At 40.3% G+C, this 18,741-nt stretch overlaps 2 protein-coding genes across 2 annotated transcripts in view; one reads left to right on the top strand and one right to left on the bottom strand.

Moving 5' to 3' along the window:
- KIAA1549L (KIAA1549 like) overlaps positions 1–7,860 on the top strand; it is a 126,833-nt gene extending 118,973 nt beyond the window's left edge. The window contains exon 21 of the mRNA XM_015631448.3: positions 2,953–7,860. Within this exon, the coding sequence (XP_015486934.1) occupies positions 2,953–3,234 (282 nt within the window). The 3' untranslated portion in view covers positions 3,235–7,860. The remainder of the gene's footprint in view (positions 1–2,952) is intronic.
- Positions 7,861–14,363: 6,503 nt separating this feature from the next.
- Positions 14,364–15,944, bottom strand: C5H11orf91 (chromosome 5 C11orf91 homolog). The gene is made up of 2 exons (XM_015629637.1): positions 15,525–15,944; positions 14,364–14,569 (listed from the first exon to the last, which is right to left on the bottom strand). The coding sequence occupies exons 1-2, from the start codon at positions 15,877–15,879 to the stop codon at positions 14,502–14,504; spliced, it is 423 nt and encodes a 140-aa protein (XP_015485123.1). The 5' UTR covers positions 15,880–15,944; the 3' UTR covers positions 14,364–14,501.
- Positions 15,945–18,741: the final 2,797 nt, after the last annotated feature.

Raw genomic sequence — 18,741 nt, 5'->3', positions numbered from 1 at the left:
ACCTGTTTAATTTTGGTGGGTTAGATGTCACTTCTGTTTGCTGAGAAAGCTTAAATTTTTTGGATAGACACGTGTCAGGAGAAGGTGATGCTGCCTCACAAGGCAGCCTTGAGCTGTTTGAAAGTTGGGGAAGCATCTTACCCTCCTGAAGGCTTCTCTCAAGACAGCCTGGCTCCCAAAATCTTACCTCCCAGCCCTGCTGTGCAGAGTTTCAAATCCTCCCGAAGGCTGGAGTGACAGATCATAAATTAAATAACTAATTGCACAATGCCAGACTGGAGCAGATGTAATTTTTTAGCCCAAAGTAAACCTACATTTCAAAGAATCGGAGTTGAAACATCCTGAAATGAATTGCAGTAGTTTATCATGTTTGAGACAATTTCTCAAATGTGTAGGGCTCTTTTTACACTAGGGAGAAAAAGATCAATTCTTCAGCTTGAGCTCACATCTGATATTTATGCAGAACCATTCTGGCTAAAAAAACCTGGGAGATGGATTCAATTTCCTCATACAAATCATCAACAGAACATTTTAATGAATTACAGTTGAAATCTAAGTTGTCTTTGAGCAGCTTAGCAAGAGACAACACAGTCATTATAAATGTTCCTGGGGGCAGCTTTTTGTTGTTCACTCTTTATTGCTGCTCCCAGTGCCTGTGTGGAAAAGAATTCAGTATGACTTTGAGATGCAAGTCTGAATTTGAAGGCTGAACTGTCAGAAAAAACAGCTGCTCATTGGTAAGCTGAGCACACCTGCTGATGTGCCCCTGACACCTGGAGGCTTCTGATGTTCTGGTATAAATTTTCTTCTCAGAGCTGTCTTTTAAAGCATGAAAAGCTTTATTTTCCTTTGTTGTTGATTTTTTTGGTGTTAGTTTTTTGTTTATTTGTTTGTTTTATGTGTGGTTTTAACCCTTCTGGCATCTTAAATTCAGGAAGCCCCATTTTATCTTAACAATGATTTTAAACTTTTTCTCTAAGAAGGAAAAAAGCCATGAAACAAAAAAGGAAATTTGAATTGTCTTCCATCCATTCTCCCTTTGGTATCTCCACTCTTGATTGCAGCCCTGTGGAAAAAGTCAGATATCAATTGTCAAAAATGGAGATTGAAACAAACTGCAAACTAAGTCTCCAGCCCCCAGCTCCTTCCTCTGGAGGGAGAAGAATTTAACCCTGATGTGGGTTTCCTTGTCTTCAGGGAAAGAGGAATGAAGAGGGATGTAAGAATCTGTCTGAAAAATAACCCTGGCAATACAGAATTCAAAGGAAACAAATGTCCCTTTTAACTTCACTCACCCATGGCAAGTTGTTACTTTTCAGCCCTCCAGTGGCTTTGCAGAAGAGGTAAAAATTTATAAACTACTGCAGTTTTTCTACAATGAGTTTGCAAATCTGTCAAGAAATTCTCTTTATTTGAAAATCATTACTGGAGGAGTTGGTAACAGCATTAGCAACATAGCACAGCCAGAAAGCCTGAATAAAATTGAATAGCATAAAAATCTGAAGTAATACTCAGGTTTTCTCAGTAATTCTCAGGGCTTGAATTTCTGGATGTGTCCTGGTTTCTGAGCCTCTAGATTATGGCTTGATCCCACTTCCAAGATTTTCTTACAATTATTGAGAACAGAGGCTTAAAATATATAAGGTTCTTTATTTTTCACACGTTTCTTCTAAACAAGGTTTACTGTTTATCCTACTAAACAAGGGAGTAGAGGAAACAGGAGATTTGACAACAAGGAATTGTTTTATAAACTCAATTCCTGTAATACATTATTCTCTGTGACAAATGGGAAGGATTGAAACACTAATTTCAATAAACACAAATGGTGTTTATTGAAACACTTTTGTGGGACAAATCAACTGTATCCACAAAGAATTTATTTCCAATCTGCTGGATTCTGCTCAGTGAATGGTGGCCTCTAGTGGTGTGATCACATCTTGTTCTAGTAAAATCACCTTTTGAAGAGCCTGTTGTAAAATAAAACAGAGGTGACTACATCTAATGATCATTTTCATATCATACCTGCTTCCTCCCTTTGTCTCATCACACCATGGTGAACATGTTTGATATTCTCTTCAGAATTTGATGGATAGCCAAGGCTGTGCAGAGGATGTGTAAATCCTGATGGTCAGGCTTCAGGAATAAACCCTTCTTCAATATTAAGGCCTGTAGATTCCTGTTTTATAGACTTTTGGAAATCATAAATGCTCTTTTTTATTTAATGCATTAAAATCTTCTGAGTGCCAAAAAAGATTGATATTGTGGTTCATGGAATTGTGAAATCCATGGATTTGTGAAAGAAATTTAATCCATTCATGGATTTGTGAATGAAATTTAATCTCTCACAGTGACTAAAGGGCTGACGTTATTTAGTTGTAGCTGGTGTAACATGGGGCTGAAATCTGTGAAGTTACAAAAATTACGTAATTCTGTTAAACATGGCCAGAAATCCTGACACTTCTGAGCAGTCAAACATCCCTTTGAGTCTTGAGTTTCCAAACTGGTTCACCTGAGCTTATCCCTGTTGTCTGGATCTGGGGAGTTTCTGCTTGGGGCAGTGGGACCAGACACTTGGCTGGCTTGGATTCGACAGCAGCTACAACTCAGAAAACTCTGCTTTTCTGCTCTAGGCTTTTTAGTGTACCAAAACCATGCTGTTTGTTTAAAACCAAGGTGTTTGCTAAGCAGGGATCACACCTTCATAAAAACCTTCTCCCTTTTGGAGGTGATAAATGAGGACAAGCAGATGTTTTTGCTGCCACAGCTGGGACATTGACACATGCACACACGGCACATGCCAGGATAGGCATTTGTGAGCAGAAGCTGGGAATTCTGAGGTTTGCATTCCCTTCTTCTGGCCCTCTCTGTCCCACCTGGCAGCGCTCTGGGGAGCTCTGTGGTTCACGGCAGGCGGCTCGGTGGCTCCGAATAACCCCGTGCAATTCTCCGCAGGTCCCGCTTCCCGGCTACATCGAGGCGTACCCGAGGCCCCGCTACCAGCACAGCTCCCCGTCCCGCCTGCCCCGGCAGTACAGCCAGCAGGGCAGCCTGCACCCCAGCCTGGAGCAGGCTCCCCTGGCCTCCGCCGCCGCCTCCCAGCAGAGCCTGGCCGACAACGAGCCCTCGGACGCGCCGCTCACCAACATCTCCACGGCCGCCCTCGTCAAGGCAATAAGGGAAGAAGTGGCCAAGCTGGCCAAGAAGCAAACAGATATGTTTGAGTTCCAGGTGTAATGTATCTCCTGTGCTCAGTGTTTGTATCTTGCGACCTGGGGTAGCCAAGAAAGAGACTCCTTTAATTTTCAGCTACAAATCTTCTGTGAATTGTGCCAAAGCGATGGCATTTTAATCTGTCCGAAAAGTCAACGCTACGAAATGACTTCAAGCAGAGCAGCAGGACTCTGAAGATGTGAAATTTCTGCTTTCCAGCTAAGGAAAAGCTGCCAGGAAACTGTTTCATACTGCTGAGATCAGCCATATGCAATTGTTTGTCACTTCGCTCTGGTATTATGACCCATCATCACTAAGATGCTGCTGAACGTGTCTGCGCCACAAGAAGTTTCATTTGCAGACCCAGAGGCAAAGCTGCTGAAAATAACTTCTGCATGCCAAAACTTTGATTCAAGAAGAAACAACCTGCAGAACAGGGTTTGCTGAAGGCCACAGCTGGCGTGGCAGTGGCCACTTTAATTGTTTGCTGTGGGACATTGTGTAAGGGATGCTGATTTCAGCAATGCAGAGTCATTTCAGCCTTTTCATCCCAGAGACTGTATTCAAACCAAAAGAAATCAACATGATTAAGTAATACAAATAAAAGTCCTGTAAATAGCTCTGAGTCTCTTCATCCTATTCACAGTACAAAGAAGTGAGAGAAGAGGGGACTGTGAAGAGGGTTAATGACATTTCAATAATTGGTGGATACCTTGTCCCTCAGTGCTGCTGCTGAGTTACGGAGGAGATTTTTATTTTCAGCGTGAGAGAACACAATGCATGAAGAGCCAGCAAAGGATATTGGTGCTAAAAGCTTCCAAGAGAAACGAAAAAAGGTTATTTGTGTTCGCTCTATAATGGGGCTTTTCACTCTGAATGCATGTGAAGCTGGTAAACCTGAGACCTTTAAATCCTTCCAGCCTGGAAAAATGACTACACCTGCTTGGACAAGGAAACCTCTGCTCAACACAGTGCTTTTTTTTTCTCTTTCTTTAACAATGCTATCTACTACAGTGATGCCAGAAAGTGCTCCCTGAAGCTGCAGCTGATTTTGATTACGCTGGCACGGTGAATGCGCACCCGGGAAGTTCTGAATGTAGAGGACCTGATTACTATATTAACATGTAAATAAGTTAACAGTTAACAAAAATACTAATGTTCTGTGAAAAAAAGAGAGCATTGCCAGAAATGATGTTGACTTTATATTGTGCAAGGTAAAGGTCACTGATTGTTAACACTGCGTTGTGGTAGGGATCCAACCCCAAAAGAAAACCAAACCACTTGGATGGGACAGTAGTTAATATTTTGCAGTTGTACAAACTAGTTGGAGATCATGAACAATTGTTTTCAGTTCCTTCAGCCATTAGCTTCAGGAACTGAAGTTGTTGCAAAATTTGTTGTGTTGGGCGTGTTTGATGTCAACTGGAGTTAAAGGTAATGTCCTTCATTTCAGTGGGTTTTTAGTTATCCTCAATTACTATTTTGTCTGATCATTTCATTTCCCTGAGTTTCTTTGGTCTTAACTGATGTGAGAAAGGGAACTTGGTTTAGCTTTTTGGCCATCAGTAAATTGAGAGGAGGAGAGAGAAGACTAGACTAGGGGATAGAAGAAGAAATTGATGAAGCACAAACTTTTAAAGCAGAGCTATTTTCCCCCCTAATAATTACATTACAAACCCTGACTGAGACTGTGATGCTTAATTATCCTAGAATATACAGACATCTTCTGCTCCAATACCTTGAATATTGCAGAAGCGTTTGGAATGCTAGTTAATCTTTCGATAAATGTGAAATTTCCTTTTTATTATTTAAAATCAGATATAAATAAAATGTATTTTTGTAATTTCTATGTATATATGTGCTGTATATTTATATAAGTGATTAGTCTGCTATAGTCAGAAAATTTCCATAAACTAAGTGGAAAAAGTAAAAAAAAAGAAAGGAAGAAAAAAAACCCCTGGTGATTTTACTGATCAGTATAAACCTGCTATGTCTGGAGTACACAAATATACAATTGGGTGACTTGGATACTAAACAACCAAAGAAACTCAATTTTTCATATAAATACAAGTCTAATAAAGGCTGGCTGCTGTCTCAGTTTCCTGTCAGCCAGATAATACTGATATTACCAGTGTAATACAACACAGCCAAATTGGGTCAAATTATTAGCTAGCTAAGAGCACCACAATTTAGAATGACAACTGAAAAATACTGGGCCAAACTCAGAAAGGAAAGCCCAGTTCTGGTGGGCTTCAGTGGGAATTTCCTTCACTGAGGGCAAGGCTGAGTTTCTCTGCTGGGCTTTGTCTATAAAAGCAAATTTCACTAGACCCCCTTGAGCAGAATTCTGATTGTTTTGCAGCCATTTGGATCACTGTAACACAAGTGCAGACATAATGGAAGAGCAGCTGAGTTTTATTTAGCCTGAGCTGGCTTGACCTAACCTGGGAAGTGAAGCCTACACCAGGTCGTGTCAGCCACGTTCTGCATCAGCTTCATCATCTCTGTTTTTCAATGATTCTTCTCTGTAGCCCAGTGAAATTTTTGCAGGTAAATGGGCCCTTCTAAGCAGTAGGGGTGAAATGTGCTGTGCAATGAATTTCTCTAGCTTAGACTCCAGTTTTGCAGAGTTATCCTGAGGATGAAATTATGGAAGCAGCCAGGATCCCGTGGATGGGCAAGCTGAAGCCATAGAGGTGGGAAGGGTAATGTAGCAAAGTATTCCCAGAAAAGTCACAGGAAGCAGGGCATTCCAGTTTCAAACAACATCTTTTGGACACTGAACTCTGTTTTTAAGTCTGTTCCCATTCTTAAATTTTAGCAATTGAATAGTTCCATTGAAAAATGTGTGAGGGTAAAGTCTCATATATCTTACACGATGAATCTTGTATCTTGTCATACTGGAAACGAAAAGTTTTGGAAAATACAGAGATGTCCAGGGTTTGGATGTCTGTGGAAAACAGAAAACCCACAAACAAAAACATTTAAATAACCTTCTAGAAAGAAAAACCATTTCAGTAAAGTTAAACAAAGTACTCTTCATACTTCTGAGGAAGACCTGTTAGAGTTTCAAAATTAATTTTGTTTGGTATTACTATGGATGATGTGCAGTCTATTGAATATTTCCTCAACCATCACTCTGAAGCCATTGTGGTGCACTTTATTCAGAAAACCATCTTACATTCTTCATTCATGATGAATTTTTATCCTGTTTGTAATATGTTTCTGTATTTTTTTTTTTTTTAAGTATAAAGCAAGATTATATCAAGACAGTTAGGACATTCCTGGGAAAGAAAAATCATGCTGTAATATTTATACTGTCTGAGCACAAAGCAATGATAAAGTGAAAATACAGTGTACAAATAATTTGTAATATAATAAACATTTTGTATGGCTACAATTACAATATAGTTTTTCAATACTGATTTCAAAGAAGGAAATACTTGTGTTATATAAGTTATAACCTTGTCCAGATATACCCATGCCATTTTTACTGAGAAATAATTAGTAATTTAGCTTTTTCTACTCAATGCCCCAATTTTCTTTAAAGATATGTTAAATGTTTAGGTGAAAGTGCTGTTTACTCTGTACACAAAATGCTGATGTTCTGACCTCTATCTGTCTTCATATTTGTAAATCATCAGTAGAAACAAATGAAACAACATAAAATTCCTTCTTGGAATGTGTGCACTGACCACTTTCAGCTGGAAAACTACATGTGACATTAATTAGCATCAGTAGGACAGTAACTTTAAAAGGATGGAAAGGGAACTTGTTGGCAGTCATTTCCTGACTTGTTGGCAGTCATTTCTTGACATATTATCTGTATTGAACCTCCAGCACTCAGCCTAGAAATGTGAGTAATATTTATATGTCATAATATAATGGGTAGAACTTGATAGAAGTGCATGCAAACCCTATATTTAGAAATGAGGATATTCTCTTAAGCAATGATCATTTCTTTTTCAGACTCACTTTGAAAGATGAGACACATAAGAAGTGTAAGATCAAAGTGAAAGGCAGGTAGAAAATGCAAAACTGCGCTGAGTGGCAGAACTATTTTGTTTAAGGGCTGATATACACCCAGCTGACCACAGTTCTTGTTACATTTCCAGATGTCTGACTGTTAAAGAATTAATCTCATTTTTAATTTATGGTTTTTTTAGCCCTGCACTGCCAATGTAAGAGCTGACTGCCAGCTTCTAGAAGTCTGAGGGAGCTTGAAAGCAGCAAGTTTTCTGAGCTGGCAGAAGTCACTCCATTTTCCTGCCCCTGTTCATCCTGTGCACATCCCAGCAGCTCCAAACACTGTGTAAAACCAGTTATTGTCCTCATCTTGCATTTCTTCTACATTAACAAACCCCTTCCCAGCCCTCACTGCCACAAAATCACAGAGGGAACTTGCATCTCACTCATACCTACTAGAAAATACTTGTGTTTGGCAGCTTTCCCTTCATGGGTTAATTTTTAACTCCAGGAATGAGTAACAGATTTATTCTTTGTTTATCAAAAAGAATTAAAAATTTTTTTGGGTTTCTTTTCCATTTTTTTAAGGATAAGAGTACTCTTTGAGAATGTTTTGTTTTTTTTTTAACTTTTGCCTTTCTCTCAGAAATAAATAATGCAGAAACTCAGCTTGTGGAAGTGAGATTTATATATAGGTCAGTAAAGAAATTGCATACTGAATTGCTTGTTAAAAATCTCTCAAGATGCCCAAGTCATAGAGGCAAAGCTGGTCAATTCTGCAGAATCTCTACTGAGAGTAACTTTATTGCACAAGGTGGTTTAGGTCCTGATTTTAAAAACAGTTGAAATACCCCCAAATCATGTAATATTTCATGCTTTTACACTCACCTCAAGCCCGTGTTTTTATGAATATTGTATCATATTCATGTGCATTTATATGTGTGTGTGTGTCAAAAAATATTTTTTCAGAATTTCTTCTATTTGTCCATCAATTTGTCCCCATTCATTTCAGGTTCCTTAAGGGGTACAGGGACAGTAATGAAGAGAAATCTCAGAGTTGTTCTGTTATGAAGCTCATGAAAGATGGGAAATGGGCTTCAAAGTTAGGTGGCCAAGTGTATAGAAGATGTCTTGAAAATAATTACAAGTATTATGAAGAGGTGTTTCAGGAATTCGATTTGTTTTCTTTTTTTGCATTTTTAAAAATTAATTCTTGTTTTAAGAGGTCTGACTTAATGAATTTTTCACACTGGATTCATACCCAAGGAGTAAGTTTTTACTATATTGCATTCTGTAAATAACTTTGCAACTTTATAAATGCACATTTACCTTACTGGGCAGCAAAGGACTGTAAATCACAAAGAAAGGTGATTCCACTTCATTTATTCCACAATAGAGAGCAGGTGAATTTCTCTTCCAAAATATTCCCTCCTCACTGGAGCCCAGAACAATTCTGTGCTGTGTAAACCAGTCCAAATACCATAAAAACCAAAAACATCTTTTAAAAATCTTTTAAAGTTAAGGTCTTGTGGATCTGGCAAGGAGATCTGGATGTAAGTAAACTTGAAGTTAATTTTTTATCCTTGTCTTTACCTAATTATCTCCTTGCTGTGATGAGGAAAAAAAACCCAAACACTTTCTCCTACACCAAACAAATTTTACTATTTCTCTCTATGACAAAGACTAGGAAGGATTTTTCATTTCATCTTGGTGTTGACTTCTGCAAGATGTATTCAAGGTCATACTTAATAGAAAAAAGACGTGAGAGCAAAGCCAAGAATTTTGGAAAATATGATGGAACTCATCTTGCCAAGGCTTAAATTTTGATGCAGGATTTAGCAACCCAACAGAAACAGCTGGGGCCCAACAAAAGGATCAGTTCTGGGCAGTTCTTTGGGTCTCATCAGTAAGCATGTTTGTCCAGCACAGATATTCCTATGCTTTTTGACTTTTTATTTTCATTTAATGTCTTTCCTGCCATCATTTTGCATTCTGAACCTGAGTTTTACATCGTGTAGGCCAAGAAGTGCACTCTTTACCTCTCTGACAGGCTGCTGGTGTGACAGGACCAACAGAAAACAGCATTTTTAAATAGCCATGGCATTGCCTCCTTGTGCTTTGTGTGTTCTCCTGTTACTGCTAAGGCAAAACCATGAAAATGTGGGTAACATTTTCCATTGAAAGATGAAATTTAGGGAAGATTTTCCATTGAAAAATGAAATTTAGGGAACATTTTCCATTGAAAAATGAAATTTAGGGAATATTTTCCATTGAAAAATGAAATTTAGGTAGCGTTTTCCATTGAAATTACTGGCAAATTAAAAACCTGCTGCCTTCAAGGATATCAGGACTGGGCCAGTAACCCCCCAGTGAATTAGCCATCACAAGTGTCTTAAAACTGTGCCAAGAGAGGAAGGATGCTGTCTGGTTATGGGTGGCTGGAATTTGGGAGATGAAAGGTCAGTTTGCTCTTCTTCAGCATTTTGGGTTGGTCTGAAATGTGGCTGTGCCTCAGTGTCCCCCCTGGAGGGCAGGGTGGAGGGACTGTCCACCTTTCCTTTGTCCTCAGTGCCCTGCTGAACCACAGACCCTGGACTGCAGTGGACACTTTTTATCCATTACTTCATGGAGCTTTGGGAATTGTTCAGGACTAAATATTACCTGTTCCTATGGTAGCATCTTAATATTTGTGAATGCACAAGTTAAAAAAACACCTCTTGATAATCTCTCAGTATGTTCTAGGAAGCCTTTCCAATAACAGCCTCGACATTTTTTTACAGAGATTTACAGAATTTGTATCAATAAAACCGTCTCACTTCCCAGGCAACAGATCTCACTTTCCAAGGAAATGAACTTTTCTTACATCTTTGAATTATGGAAAGGACTAGCTCTGCATGATTACAAATATCCATGTTATCTTTGGTGTTCACAGCTTGATTCAACTGAATTGTAATGGCTGTGTCTGTGAAACTTGCTCAAAATTTATGAGTGTTTCAGCTGTAAGTGGGAAAATTAATTTTCTGAAGCTGCAAAATTGAGAGAAAATTTAAAGCCGAGTCTAGGGATTAATTCAGAGAATAAGAAAATAAACAATTAAAATTCTATACTATGCAATCAGAAGGAAAATCTCCAAGACCTGCTATGTAAAACTACATGCTGATGGTAGAATTTTACATATGACTGAAAAGGAGGGATTTAAAATGTTCTGGGTCATTACCAAATTACAATGTTTTTACTCTGAGCCATAGGGTGATTCTAGAAATAAAGCTTACAAGTACATAGAATAGTTCCTTTCATGTTAGTGGCTATAGCTTAGCTGAAGTTGTACACGTGTTTTCCTTGGCAATTTTGCACATGAAATAAAATATGTCTTAAAATCTGTGTTGCTACTTACTGGTTGTTCCTGCCGTGTTCTCCTCTTTAGATTCTGTTTTTGTGGTTTTTAATATCATTTACTCAGGCCTGAGCTTTGTGCTGTCCTTCTGAAATCAAAGGAAGAGGAAAATGCAGCTTTTGACAGGGCTGCTTTTGTGTCATTTGTGATGCAAGAGATTTGGAATAAAAAGTTCCTTTACTGCTGCTTTGTAGCTTCAGAGGAAAAAAGAGGCAGGAAAGGATCTTCCAGAAATAGAGGATAAATGAACATTTATATCCATAGTGTACTTACCACTGTTAAGGTTCTAGAGAGATGGCCTAGTTAAGATACAATTCTTTAAATGTATTGATATATTTCATATACATGCTGTGACTGTGAGAACTTAAACTGCCTCAAGGGGTCGTTCTGGCTTTCCTCAAGATACACCAAAATCTGAGCCTATTTCACAAATATGTGTTTTTAGTGTGTAACACAACTCAACGGGCTCGTGCTATTAATAATTATATGTTTCCTTGGAAAAGACAAATGGAACATTTTTGGAATATTTCCTGATTGGCAGCTCCTGACTCGATATCTAGATGTCAGTGACCTTACAAAACTCCACCTGCCAAACAAGCAAAAGAGGATAAATTTCCCAGAACCAAGTGCTGCTCAATTTCCCTGCCTCCCATTGAGATATTAGCTCTGAATTCTCAGGGCAGGTGAATCTAAAATGCAGCACACGCTGCTGAAAACAGAAAAATCATTTCATGATGGCTTACTGCTTTTGGATTTCCTTTCTAATCTGTCCCTGAACTAATTAAGGCAGCTTGACTTGATGATTAATTTAAATTCTAATGATCCATTGTAATAAGGCTGAATATCTATTCAGAGAACTTTAATGTGGCAAGCTCAAACACAGCAGTCTGAAATTTAATGGACCCAACTGTTTGGTATAAAATAATTTCAAGCTGAAATGCATTCTGGTTTTTGAAGAGCTTTGTATCTCATTTTTTTTTTCCCCATCATAAAGCAGCCAGGGCCATTTGAGGTTCCAGAAGGGAGATTTGGGGGCTCTCCTTGGGGAGCACCTGGCTGTCCCTGCAGGTGCAGATGTGTCTGCTCAGCCCCCAGGCTGGCTGGGAAGGTGTGACACCCTGATTTTGGAGAGAATTGCTTTGCTTAGGATTGGAAATGGCAGCAACCCACTGATGTTTTGAGGTTTCTGCCCATGAATCAAATTTGTAGCCTAAAATTTCTTCCTTGAGTGCAACAGGGATAGATTTGTTGAGTCATGAGGCAGCAGTGAGGTGAAAGAGATCTGAACTGTGCCAGCATCTAAATGTCAGGTTTAGCCTCTCTTGAGCAATCTAAGAGAACAGAAACAATTAAAAAAATGAATGACACATTCTTTGTGAAGAAAACACAGTAAGAAGGATGTTCTATTTTGTCTAGTACGTGGCTTAATTCTTGCAAGAAAAAGATAAACAGAGCAGCTTTGAGATGAAACCATAAACCCTCAGATGAGAGCAAATCACTGGATTTAACAAGGTCAGGGGGAAACAGAGCAGAAAATAAAGTGAAATGTTTAGGGGCCAGTGAAAATCAGCATATGTGCCATTATGTATCAATAGCCTGTTTTTTTTCTAAAGGAAGGTTTTTTTTTCCCAAAGCATCCTGCTGGAGGATTGCACTGGCCAAAGGTAAAATTCTGTTAAATGCCATGATCCAGGTGATTTTTTTCAGGAGATCCCCAGGCAAATTTACCTGAGATTATATATTAATTCATAATTAATAATAAAGTTATTCCTTGTTATCAGCCAGTAATTAAATGCCAAGTGTTGTTCCAGCATAAAGGCCATATGAAAAACAGAAAAACAGATGGAAAATATTTCAACTGTGTGCCATGAAAATGAGCTGTTTAAGCCAAGAAACCCTCGTGAATAATGGCTGGTGAGGGCTGGGTATGAAGTGAAAGGCTTGGTAAAAGCTGAGAAGTAAATGTTAGGAAGCAGAAATTCCATGTAATGGAAATTTTGTAGGCCCTTGCAATAACCTTGGAAAATTTAGGGTGGTTTAAGAACGAAATTGATCTGGAGATTGGGAAAATGAAGATATTTCATCTGTTACATAACTAGATTTTAAAGCTCTTATTTCTCCACAAAGCCTTTAAAGGCCTCTGTGTATTGGCCCTTCTTTGTCCAATCCAAATTTCTTTTCTGGTATTTAATTTGGGCACACAATTCTCATTTTCGTTGTAACCAAAAATTTCAGTTTAACCATTCACATTTTCACAACAATTAACCATTTCTGCTGAAGCCTTTGAGAAACTTTTTATTCTCTTTCAGCAGAGGGAGCAGTGAAACACTGCAGCCCAGATTTCCAAAGTGTTCTGCTGTTCATTTGCAATTACATTAAAATGTGATAGCTATAGTTTGATTACTGACAAATGAGAGTTATATTTTTTTAATAAATAAAATATATAATATAATATTTGTAATATACTATAATATATAAATGTAAATATATAATATATACAATATACAATATAAAATATATATAATATACAATATACAATATATAAGATATAAGATATAAACATATTATAATATAATTTATAATTTATAGTTTATAATTTATAATTTATAATTTATAATTTTTAATTTAGATATTAGATATAATATATAATATATTATATAAATATAGAATAATATAATGAATATATAATATAATATATATGATATTATATACAATATATAATATATAATATAATAAATTTATAATATAATAAATAGAAATAGAAAATAATATTTATATATAATAATAAAATAGAAATATAAACTCTGTGTACAGTAGATCAAAATCTGGCTGGAAAGACTGAGGCAGTGTAAGGATAAATGCTGCAATAAGCAGTAAGAGGAAATAAAATTTTGATATTGTATTGTGTTAAAACATTTCTCAGCTGAGCAATTTGAACACAGTTCAAAAAAAAACAGAGATGAAAATATTGCTCTTAAAAATAAAGCTCTTGGCCAAAATATTGCTGCTTTAGGGTTGGTAACTTTATTATTTCATGCTGCCACCTACTGCTCTGGATATGAAATAGAAAAAAGTAATTTTAATTTTTTTTTATGAGCCTATTTACAACTTTGTGGTGTTATTAACGTGTGGCATTACTTTTGAATTCTAAATTCTGCCCACATCTTCAATCTGCCATCCCTGCCTCTGTCCATTTTTACTGGTGAAAGGAGAATGTTGCTACAAAAACTGCCCCAGGCTTTAACCTATGCCCTGAAATATTATATTATTAAACACATTATGAATATATTTAATATATTATTCCTGAAATAATAGTAAAATGTCAGCTGGCAGTCAATGGCATGTGACTGCCCTGTTAAAAAACATCTCAAGCCACAACTTCTGTAATTTTGTGGTACCCTGTGATTGTAACAAAGATTTTTATGCTAATTTGAAAGTAGTTTTTTTAAGCTGCTTTAGAGGCTTAGGACTTTTGGCCATATCTATTTACTCAAAATTGCACTTAATTAACTTAGAACTACAACAAAACAAGACACAACCATATTTTATATTGCCATGTAGATGTTTCCCAGCTACAGATACGGAATCCTGACAAAAACAGTGTTAATTTCTTAATTTGAAGAAATTATTATTTTTATTTATTTATTATTATTATTAAGTCATTTCTTATTTTGAAGAAATATTATATCCTTCCTGCATCAAGTAATTGCAGGAGAAAAAAAAAAAAAGGTTAAAATACACAGTAGCGCCATCAGCAACAAATACCAAACAAATAAAACACAAAAGAAGTCAATAATATGCTAAATTTTTAATTTGGCAGGGGAACAGCATATAGTGAGTAGAAAACAAATATTGAAGACCCATTAGAACAGTCCACAGTGCTAAGTGTCAAAATACCCAGCTGAAATAATCCTCAGTATTTTGGTGGACATTACTTCAGGCTCTGCATTGCTTTCATGCTTTGGATCTTCTTTTCTTCCAGTGCCTTCAGAATTTTGTCTAAACAAGAATGAAACATAATTTGCCATTAATGATGTCATTAATCATTTACATTAAAGTAGATCCAATAATGTATTAAGCAAGCTAATAATCCTTACAGTGCCTTGGCTAGCAAATATCTGAAAACTAGTTTCTTAAAATAGTAGGTATTAAAAATGGAAAGAGAGGCGTATTGCTTTAATGAAGGAAAAAATATATGCAAACTACCAATTCTTTGGAGATATTCCTTGGAATGCATAAATGTGATGGACATTTTCCCCGTGTTCTTGTAACCTTTGCACTCCTGAAGGTTTCCTGGCTGGCAGCCTGTGGCCTTGCAGGAAACCATGAGCATCAAACCTTGCAGCTGTTGGCCTCACCGCTGGATCGGCTCTGGGTACCACCATCATCTCCTGAACTCTTTTATTCCCTGCGATTTCCTCAGCAGATTACAAAATCCAAACGCCAAGCTCACTTATAATTTAACTGGAGGGGTTTTGTTCTGTCGGTGGTTTCTTTTGGTGTGGGTTGTTTGGGGTTATTTTTAGGGGGGACGGGAGGAAGGTGCGTTTTGATTTTGGCATCTTTTTAATGCCTCCAGCCATCTGTGGCCCTTATTTTACATCCCAGCTGATGTCCCACCGCGGGCTCGCGTTGCTCCTAGGTACCCGATACATTTTGCAGGGCAGCGAGGGCATTTTCGCTGTCACTTCACCACTTTGGGGTGGCTTTTGCAGCTTCGACAGCTCCCGCACCCTCTGTTCTTGCATCTCCCGCAAGCCGCAGCGGGGAGCCCGGCCGGCTGTCCCGGGACTCCTGCGGGCTCCCCGGGCTGCCTGCGGGGCTCTGCGGGCCGGGGTCACCCCAAACCATCCCCCTGCACCCCGCGCTGTGGCTGCGGGCCGGTCCGGGCTGTGCGGGGCGCTCCGGGGGCCGCGTCCCCGCCGCTCCTCCCGCCCCGCCCGCAGGGACGCACACTGCCTGGCGTCGAAACCGTCTCCGATGAGCGCCGCCAGCTCCAGCTCCTTCAGGCGGATTCCCAGCTCGCACATCTCCTCCTGCAGCTGCAGCTGGGCCAGCCCCGGGGGCCGCCGTCCCAGCTCCCCGTTCCGCGGAGCGCCGGGCGGGCAGCACAGGCGCGGCGGCTCCGGCACCACGGCCGCGGGCAGAGCGGCGTAGCGGGGCGGCCCCGCCGCGGCCGGCAGCGGCTGCCACGGCCAGCACAGCGCGGCCAGAGGGGCCCAGGCTCCCCCGGGCGGCCGCGGCACCGGCTCCGTCCCGTGGAAGTGCGGGAAGTAGAGCGGAGGCCAGGACGGGCGCTGCACGGTCATGGCGCAGGGTCAGCCCGGCCGTTGTCCCCGCGGAGCCCCGCAGCGCCCGGGGACACCGGCGGTTGTCCCCGAGGTTGTCCCCGAGGTTGTCCCCGAGGTTGGCCCCGAGGTTGGCCCCGAGGTTGTCCCCGAGGTTGTCCCCGAGGTTGGCCCCGGGACAGCCCCGCCGTTGTCCCCGCGGATGTACCCACGGTTGTCCCCGGGACAGCCTCTCATCTGTCTCCGCGGTTGTTCCCGAGGCTCCCCAGGACAGCCCCACAGCTGTCCCCGAGGTGTCCCGAGACATCCCCGAGGCTGTCCCCGAGGCTCCCCGGGACACCCCGAGGATGTCCCCGAGGTGTCCCGGGACAGCCTCGCATTTGTCCCCAAGGCTGTCCCCGAGGATGTCCCCGAGGTGTCCCGGGACAGTCTCTCAGTTGTCCCCGCGGTTGTCCCCGCCGCTCCCCGGCCCCGGGAACCGCCCGGGCCGGGCTCTGCACGCTCCTCTCCGGCCGGAGGCTGCCCCGTTTCTTTCCCCCCCCTTGCTGCGTTCTCTCCGCAGCTCCTGGCAGTTTCCCTGCGGGAGGACAGGGGTTTCACCCAGCGCTTTCATTTCTGGGCCGGGATCGCGCTGTTTGAAAGGGTGAGATAAACTCTGGGAGTGGCATTTGGTTAAAAGTAGCGAGGAAGGCGCTATCCTAAAAACCTTAACTCTTAGAGGTTTGTCTTCAAGGCTGTGTGTGAAATAAACCAGATACTGATGGTGGAAGGATGTCAGTGATGAAATGGGGGAAAAATTAGTCTTCATGTGATGCTCACAGACAGCTGATGCTCTGAATATCTGGTTTGGGATTATGAGGTTGTGAGGGTTTCCCCCACTCCCCAGAATTTTCCATTTTGTTAGTTTCTATTTGAGGATGAGACCTGTCATTAATACTGCTTGGTGACTATTTCTTTAGCCTTCTTTCCATTAAATATGACACCACTCCTCCAGGTCTAGTGAGGGCTTTGCTGATTGCTTCTGTGGAGCTCAGAGCAGGCCAAAAAGATCCTCAGAGGATTCTGGCAGGAAGGCTTTTGGGATGGATTCGAGCTGATTTGAGGTATTCTGGACAACCCCAGAGAGAGAGGTGCTGTACCAGTACTGTTGATAAAGAATTGATGACTGCAGGGGCTGTGGAGGTTAGCCAGAATCGTTAAATTCGCTTAAAACTGAAAAATCCCACTGCACTACTAATGCAGCCTTGAGCAGACTTTAAAGCCCCTAAATGGAATAAACTCCATTTTTCAAGCCTTCCCTTGAGTAAAACAAGATTTTCTAGAAGCAGAACTTCTGTGTACTTTTAAGTGCAGCGCTCTGAGCTGTGAACCAATGCTGATGTGAATGTTTTGAAACTTGTCAGATCTGCAGATGCTATTTGGCACCAGAGTGACAGCCAGTGCCCTGAAAAGTGCTGGGGACAGAAAAATAGTGGCAGGAGTCACTCAGTATTTTATTTTAATGCACAGTATTAAGGGAGTGTGTTCTGAGTTAGAGTTAATGCATGTTGTGGGACGTGCAGGGTGCCTGCAGAATTAAAATTCCAGCACCTGTGTAATCCCAGTACACGCTGAGGATTTTGTAATTGGAACAAATGTATTTAAAATAAACACAAACTCTGGTTTTAGCAAAGATGTATTTGCCTTATTTATAGCATTACACACGGGTCACAAACCCGCCTTCACCTTTGGAGTGGAAAATTTGTTACCAAAACTGGGAACATTTAATCCTGGGTTCTGCCTGTGCACAGGCTGACCGTAGGTGATACAAAGAGATACAGAATTTTGAGACTAAAGTTGTCTGGGTGTGTTTTTTGGCCATACACAGATATGAGCCGGCAGAGGGAGGCAAACACACACTTGTTGTCCCAGTTTGTCACATTTAGCGCATCTCTGTGTGCTCAGGGGCTGATACTTGAAGTGCTCATGAGTGTTTTGGAGAAGCAAATCTTTTACTTATCCAGCCAGCAAAACCTGTAGTGACATTATTCCCTCCACCTCTTCTCTAAACACAAACATAACAACTCTTTGAAAGGCTTTTTTAAGGATAATGAATTGAAATGATGAAGTCTGAGGGCAGCTAAAATATTCTCATATTATTGGCAGTAGTAATTAGGCTGCAGTGTTAATGACAATAACTACTGATGCTCACAAGCGTTGCATGTGGGTGTGAATTCATGTTTTCACACAGATTGCTCCAAATATCTGTAAAAGCCACGAAAGCTGCAGCTCTTCCCCTTCTAGGATAAATTTGAATGTCAGTTAAAAACACCCCAGATTTTCATTGCTGATATATCATGAAGGGTTATAGCAAAATTTGGATTTCACTTCTAAAATGTAATTTAAAATGGATACTAATAAATCACATTGCTGCACTCAGCTGAGAATTTTGTCAGTGTTGCAGCACGGATATTCTGCCGTCTCTTCTTTTTAGTTCAGTTTTTTAGTTTAGTTGTCCTTTTTCCCACCCTTTTTAGTTGATTTAATTATATTGGTGTTCCTGGTTGGCCCAGTAATGTATTTTATACCAGCTTCCCACTTTCAGCTCCCAAATTCCCAGCCTTTTTTGCCTGTCATTCAGATTCTCCAGCAAAATTTTCTATTTTCTCCTCTCCAGAGGAAAAGCTTCTAAAAATCTCTCCAGGAGCTGCTGTCCTGTGTTTGCAGGCAGTGAGCTGTGACCCTCCTGCTCCCCTTGTTCCTTTCTGCTCCTTGTGCAGAAATCTCTCACATTTGTCACATTTGAGATGCTGTTTCTTGATGAGAAGCAGAAGAGCCTCACTCTGTGTCAATGATTGTCCTGCCTCTAATTTGTCCCTTGCTGCTTCTTCTCCTTCTTCTTCT

The sequence above is a fragment of the Parus major genome, chromosome 5 (genome assembly GCF_001522545.3).
Source record: "Parus major isolate Abel chromosome 5, Parus_major1.1, whole genome shotgun sequence".
Classification (NCBI taxonomy): Eukaryota; Metazoa; Chordata; class Aves; order Passeriformes; family Paridae; genus Parus; species Parus major.
Note: the sequence above shows the minus strand (reverse complement) of the source record. Positions and strands in the feature narration are given on the sequence as shown.

Coding starts and splice junctions, on each gene's coding strand:
- C5H11orf91 (XM_015629637.1), bottom strand. CDS start 15,879: ATGACCGTGCAGCGCCCGTCCTGGCCTCCGCTCTACTTCCCGCACTTC. Junction 14,570..15,524: donor CGGTTTCGACGCCAGGCAGT/GTGCGTCCCTGC, acceptor ATTCTTGTTTAG/ACAAAATTCTGAAGGCACTG.